Source organism: Penaeus chinensis, chromosome 31 (genome assembly GCF_019202785.1).
Source record: "Penaeus chinensis breed Huanghai No. 1 chromosome 31, ASM1920278v2, whole genome shotgun sequence".
Classification (NCBI taxonomy): Eukaryota; Metazoa; Arthropoda; class Malacostraca; order Decapoda; family Penaeidae; genus Penaeus; species Penaeus chinensis.
In genome coordinates, this window is record NC_061849.1 from 31,275,828 (window position 1) to 31,283,327 (window position 7,500).

Genomic DNA, 7,500 nt, shown 5'->3' on the forward strand with positions numbered 1-7,500 from the left:
TGCACATGCATACACAGTAGTACATATAGATAATGGCCAGTTGTAAATCTGTATCCATGTATATGGTAATGAAGGTAGGAATATCAATGTAATGATAATATGAAATTCTTTAATCACAATAAAAATGTGTATGCAAAACTGAAAAAAATCAACAAGTGAATAAATATCTATGTATTCAGTTAATACTTTCATAATCAAGGAGAAACATATGTTCATGACAAGGTACTGCTACTATTACTCTTAGGTATACCTTTACCTGTGAGTGAAGGTCCTTCTCTTTCCCTCTAAAAATTACACTGACTTTCATGCTAAATCACCATGTCCTGCACTAGGTTCAGTGCCTATTTACCACCTCACCAACCTGATAAGTGTAATCTGAATGGTCTTATCACCAGTACAAACAATAGCCACCACCTCATGTCACAATAATAGTAAAAATATAAAGTAAAAAGAAGGAAACATGTGGTTTACATAATACTACTAGGTTTTATCTAAAATGTGTTCACTGTTACCATTTGTTAATCCTCCAGGTATCCATGTACATCAAGTAATCATACTTTGTCTCAGCAAACATCAACCTTCCATTATACCTTCCAAGCAGATCTCCATGCTTAGTGTACTAAGTGAGGCTGTAAACTTGTTATAATTCATTCTGAGAAACATTGCAAAATCATTTGCCCAATTACAGGCAACAGTTTTAGTAATGAACAGATGAACATAATATATAATAATGTGAAGCTTGCTAATATATATAGCTGATTCAAATACTGCAGAGGATTTCCATTCCAGTAAATGGGGAAACCTTTTTCAGTACCATTCAAAGATGTCTTGAGATCTTGTACAATCAGAATTTTTTTTTTTTTTTTTTTTTTTGCATGCAAGAATAAACCTTATTGATAGCAAGTTGTCCCCATGCTAACATTGAATCATTAAAGCACTAATTCTCTCTTTGAATACTGAGCTTATACAGTAGCATTAGCAACACTAATAAACTGAAATTCTGTATCCATGCAATAAGCCACCACTAACATGGAAAGGACAACTTGTCATGCACTGACAAGATATCAATGCAGGAAAAATCAAGAACTGCACTGTTAATGTATTCTAAACCTCAAATTTCAGGTAATTCTACAGCTGTCTTATTCCTTAACCTTAAAGTATACGCAAACATAATAACAGATATATAATCTTGACAAATGTTTAGAAACATTCTGAATTTTTCCTGGATTTTCCAAAAAGCGCATAGAAGAGCTACATTCCTGATATTATCATTCATAATTAAGACTTACTGGTGTAGCGTAACTGTCCTTCATAGAACGGGAGCGTGACGTGCTGCTGCTTACCAAACATGGAGGAGACCAGAGTGTCGTCACCTGGACACAAACAACACCCACAACGGACAAGGGTTAGTCAGCAACAGCTTTCTGCAGTGTTGTCACGCCTAGGTCTATGTCTGTCTTGGAGTGCTTGCTGAAGTCTTTTACATTAGTATTTTTTCAGCAGATGGCTATATATGCCATATATAATTTATCTATATTGGTAAATTGCTACTTCAAATCTGAACACCAGAAATCAGGTTGATGTTCAAATTCAAAATGAATGCAACATACATCATAAAACTTAGGCAAGCACCAGGAGAGTGTCAGTTATCAAACAGGGTCTCATAGTCTTGACTTCTTAATCATGCTTAGGACTGCAATAAATTTTTCAAAACTGAAATGATTTTAGCAAAAATGTATTTTATATTACTCCTGGTTAAAAATCTTCAGTTAGTAACTCCATGCAACTTGCAGTATTTACACGGGATCTTTGCTTAAATAATATTACCATCCAAGTGACAAAACTATGTTTTCTCAGACAAATAAAAAAACAATACTAAATACAGGAATAATGTATCAGCCCAAAGCTACACATTACAATAAGAAATAACAACATCAACAAAGGTTATGAACTATGAGCAACTTTATATGTAACAGGGTAATATGTTCCCAATGTGATACTCTCCAAAACTTGATATAACAGTTTGGAAGGAAACTTTTCATGAATACACACAGAATTATATTAGGAAGTTGTAAAATATATTTTCCAGTTTCAGTTCGATGTTAACAATGGGCAACTAAGAAGACATATATAAAAAAAGATGAAATAAAGTTTGGTAAACTTATTAAAGGTCAATTCTGGATGGAAATTTTATGAACACACTTCATTATCATTCATTTTCATTGCATATCACATATCTTTGGTTATTCATCACATGCAATGTTACTGGAAAAAGACACATTATGTCCTGATATCCCTTCTTGATTTTCAATTACCTATTTTCATCTAAATGAAAACATATATCAATGGGCTCTAGTGCACCATGTAAATCACTTTATATAAATGAAGTTCATATCTTGATAAAATGATCTCTTACAGTCATATAAATGATATGGATTATATTTTGTGCCCAGTCAAACTGTTACAGTGCTAATTGATTATAGCCTATCTGCATATCTTTTACCAGACTATAAATGAAATAACCCTCTGGGCAACTAATATCAACATCAATATGCACAATCACTAAAAGGACTCAAGAAATGAAGGATAAATCAGGATCATAAGCAAAATCTAAACTACACTTTGTCACGATGCTGTCACTCGTCACGTCTCTTTAGAGTAATGGCTGCTCCTTACCCTTCTGGCTGACGATGCTTCTTGAGAATGCCCTGCACTGTTGCTCTCTCATGCATATAATTATATTCCTTTAACAAGAACTTCTACTTAAAAAAATTCATTCATTCAGAGGCAATGACATGCTAAAATTACACTTCACATTTCAATTTATTGAACATAGAATGTATTCTGAATTTATTTGCTTATCAGTGAAAATAAACTAAGAAAAAAAAAAAAAAAAAAAAAAAAGCAAGAGCAATAAAGTATAATGATTTATAAAATCTCATCTACAGTAAAATAATAAGCACTGACCCTGCACATGCAGAATTAAACAAACAAACAAATTAAAAAAAAAAAAAGAAAAAAAAAAAGAAGAAAATAAAATTACGTGCTGCTTTAAAAGGGCTGCATGCCATATCAATGCAATAATGTGCATTAAAAAAGCATCAAATTATTGGCTAAGATAACTGTAACATAAGCAGACGTCCTGTGTGCCAGTCAATATGTCATTCATTGAAAAAATATGGAAGTCAGTTTGTGTGATAAAAAAAGTAGTAAATAAACACATAAAAAAAGAAAAATCATAACAAATCCTAAAAGATATCAACATTTCAAACAATAAGTTATTAAAAAATTACATCACACTTCTTCAGTATCAAGTCAGGGACAAAGAAAACCAAAAAATAGAAGGCACTCTTAACATTCCAACTAAACATTACCAATCATCTATTATCCTGGGATTGTTAACTAAAGATCCATGAAACACACTTGGTCAAATAATCAAGAAAAAAAGAGGCTTTTGTCAGTTCTTCAAACTGTACCTAGCACTGAAAAGTATCTCCCAATACATTCTAGACCATGCTTCAAGAACCAATACAAAGATAATGGTTTGCACTCAGCTCTCTGATCAAACTTCTAATAACAAATGCATAAACACGCTCAACCATCCATTCTCACAGAAGGTAATGCTTTTCCCAGTGACCTCATATAACACTGATACTGGTAAGTGCAAAGCCTTTAAAAAGTACTAAGCCAGCATAAGACAGAGTTCCATTCCCATTCATTCCACTCTTTTTTCAGTAACTATTCTGGAATCCTTAGCTGACAATGTCTACAAAAATGGTCTAAAAAACAAATGCCAAAAACCTTTAAGGTATCTCAATTTTCAGGCAAATAATTTTTCTTCATTGTGCCAAGGTGAAGCAGTTGATTATCATATGTACAAATATAAAGCTTAGCTAATCAACAGTTTCAGCAATTAAGCATAAGGGGGGGGAATCCTATAGAAGTACACAAATAGAACACTGTTGCTCAGTAAGGATGCCTCAAACTTAAAAATTAAATATATACATGATCATGTCTACTGAGACAATGATTATTAATTGCAAGAAACACTCCACTGTAATATTTATCACAAAAAGTTGTCATCAGACAAAAGGTAAATTTATCCGGCTAAAACCTAGAATAATCAACCTATGAAACCATCAAGAACTACAAAAAAAACTGACTGAATTTAGGCAGAAAATCACAAAACAAACAAACTTCACAGTCTAACCCTCACATCAACAACTGAGTCCAAAAGGAATTCCAATTAGAAAAAACAACAACTCCAAAACACATCTGTTTGCAAAACTTCCAAACCAAAATGAAATGATTTACATGTACTTGTATCCTTAATCTATCAATGAAACACCTACCTCCTTCATCTTCTGATTCACTCATAAAGGTCTCGTGCATTGTCTCTGGCACAACCACCTTGTACTTCTCTTCTGTGACAGTGGTGGTGGTAGTAGTAATGGTTGTTTCTGTCACAATCTTCAGTGTCTCGACTACAGAAATGTAGCCGAGACGTTGTGCAATGCTTAGAGCCGTCTTGCCGTCCTGTGTTAAAGAATTGAATAGTGTTAATTGTTTTATAAAATGGGAATAGAAAGAGAGTATCAGTACTTTTCAGATTAATGTTCAATGAAAAAAATATAATGATGTATATAAAGTATATGCCACATGAAGCACAATAAAAAATCTGAATTTCCCATTAATACAAACTTAGTTAGTAAAAAAAAAAAAAAAAATCAGTAAGATGTCAAATATTCTGTACTATCAATTTTGGTAACTTGTAATATAATGATAAATTATATTGGTTTGAATTTTTTCAAATAATAATAGTAGTAGTCAACAGGGAAAACTGGTCTATCTTAACATCCACATTCTTAATTTCAGGTACTCATTCATTCATTTCCAGTTAGACAAGCACCTGTACCTCTACAGAGAAATCCATCATGAACAGTTGCATATGTATATATAGATACACAAGGGAAATCCACCCACATATTTAGAAACATTCATTCAAACATATAAATCAGCAGAAAAAACAAAACAAAAAAAAAAACTCACTTTTGTTTCTGCGTTAGGTTCAGCCTTATTTTCGAGGAGCAAGTTGACAATCTGAGTGTGGCCTTGTTGAGCTGCTTGGTGGAGAGGAGTGTACCTGTTGGGGAATAAATCACAATATATGTCAGCTATTATATAAACTTAATCTCTTACAAGAAAGACTTTGTAAAGAATAAACTGATTATAGTCTCTTATACTTTGACAATGAGTGCTCTGCAGATATATTATTATAAAATTCTATCAGTATGCATAAATAAAACTAGTTTCAAGCTTACACTGACTAACAAAATATAACCTGCAAATGAAATGAAAGCAAACTATACACCTAATATATATCTGTACTTACTTATACAAAATCATCAAAAAATAATAATAGTAATCAATAATTCTTAATAGGTCTGGCTTGCTTTTTTGATGCACAAGGTACACTCCCTTTCCAAATTGTAACCCTTCCACAAAAAGAATCACTGTCAACTCTTAGGGAAAATAAAATTGCCTATCCAATATACAATAAAGCAAGCCCAGTAAATAAGATCTACATCTTCAGGTAATACTGTGTTATTTAGGTTCTGTGTGAGACTGACTGCTGTGCGACACATTGGGGTCATATCTTATCATCCTTATCTTGTGTCTTTATTCTTATCTCCACCATATCTCCTGTGATACCATGTTATCAGGTAAAAACCACTTAACACTTTTCTAATTCTTTCAAAAGCCTATGAGGAAACTATCGACTTTTCATTACTTCCACAAGATATTTGTTTTCATCTCATTCTGGGCTAATTCATTTCAACCTTAAATAGTAATGCAAATTTTTTTTTTTTTTTTTAATATTCCCTGAAGGTGCATTGTATTTTTCATATAACAAATATTAATCTATAATAATCTTTTTATGCATATAACACAATTTAAATTTCATGTAAATATGTAGGTTAAACCACAACCAGTCAAGGAGCCATAATGCTAACTCTGACACCTAAATTCAGGTCCAAAACCAGTGAATGTTGAACAATTGATGTTTAATCTGTAATGATTTCTCTACGGCTTGTGTTCAGTTACATTCAAAAGAAAAGGCTACAATATCTAGTGATGAACTTGAAATGTACAGTACTAAAAGGTAAAACCACTCACCCAAGTTGTGTTGAAGACTCAACCTTGGCACCATGCTGTAGCAAGAAGCGCACCATGTTCATTTGCCCAAAGTGACAGGCAACATGCAGTGGTGTATAACCAGCCTTTGTTGCTGGATCAATCTGAAAAGAAGAAAATAAAAGCTCTTTAATATTATATCAAAAGAAAGAACTTTATAAAAGTAATCACCATAAAAAAACCTTTATTTTTTCATATCTTTCCATTTAATCTTGGTAGGAAGTAATTACCTGGGCTCCATGCTTCACCAAAATAGCAGCAACATTGACACGATCCTCTTGTGCGCACAGATGCAATGGGGTTAGTCCATTCTTTGCACAAGCTCCTGGTGCAGCATTGTGTTCGATTAAGAGTGTTGCCATATCTGTATGTCCCTCCTGAAAAGAAAAGAAAATTAAAGATTTCAAATGTAAATCACACATGTATACTTTTTTTTACAGATAAAACTATTGGTATTGGAGTTATCGGTTAACTCAGTTAAGTCATAAGTTTGAGGTCTTACCTGGGAGCTAAGATGTAGAGGTGTGAATCCAGCCTTAGATTCAGCATTGGCACTTGCACCATATTCAAGCAGCGTTGTTGCAATGTCCATCTGGTTCTTGCGAGCAGCAATGTGGAGAGGAGTGTAACCATTCTTAGCTGTGGCGTGGGGAGATGCACCCTTATCCAGCAGTAGTAGGGCAACATTCTGAAAAGGATTGTTGTTGAGACAAATGAGACTAAATCACTTACATAATTCTGTCTAATTTCTTTTTGCTGATATACAAAAAAATCATAGTATGAAGATAACTAATCATGAGATATAGTTGAGTTCTACCGTAAAAGTAACTCAATAACTCACCTGATGGTCATAATGTGCTGCCACATGAAGAGGTGTAACACCATTCTTCCCCTGTGCATCAACAGGGGCATCCTTTTGCAGCAACAGGCGGGCTACCTTCATATTACCATATTTAGCTGCTAAATGAAGAGGTGTGAAACCTTTCTTTGTGGTGGAGGTCAAGGAGGCACCATGCTCAAGGAGTACACTAGCCACCTCTTCCTGACCCTCCTTGGCAGCAATGTGCAGGGCAGTGTAATGGTCCTTGGTTGTGGCATCAACAGCAGCTCCATGTTGGAGTAATAGTACAACAATGTCACTGTTACCCAGACGGGAGGCGATGTGCAAAGCGGTTTGTTGTTCCTACAGGGAATAAATGTTTAAGTAATAAAATTTCCTAGTTGTATGGGTAGTTATGTTTGGCAAATGATGCTCTTATTCTGATTTTCCATACATAACTTTTGAAACTTTAGGGACTTTGGGAT

The 7,500-nt window shown here is 33.8% G+C and overlaps 1 protein-coding gene across 7 annotated transcripts in view; it reads right to left on the bottom strand.

Moving 5' to 3' along the window:
* LOC125042248 (ankyrin-3-like) overlaps positions 1-7,500 on the bottom strand; it is a 266,073-nt gene that overhangs the window by 7,469 nt on the left and 251,104 nt on the right. For 6 of the 7 annotated variants that reach the window (XM_047637779.1, XM_047637781.1, XM_047637784.1 and 3 more), the window contains 7 exons: positions 7,037-7,378; positions 6,698-6,883; positions 6,426-6,572; positions 6,178-6,299; positions 5,050-5,143; positions 4,353-4,536; positions 1,290-1,373 (listed from right to left, as the gene is read on the bottom strand). In XM_047637779.1, coding sequence (XP_047493735.1) covers positions 1,290-1,373; positions 4,353-4,536; positions 5,050-5,143; positions 6,178-6,299; positions 6,426-6,572; positions 6,698-6,883; positions 7,037-7,378 — 1,159 coding nt within the window. The remainder of the gene's footprint in view (positions 1-1,289; positions 1,374-4,352; positions 4,537-5,049; positions 5,144-6,177; positions 6,300-6,425; positions 6,573-6,697; positions 6,884-7,036; positions 7,379-7,500) is intronic. The other variant, XM_047637780.1, reaches the window with a different exon arrangement.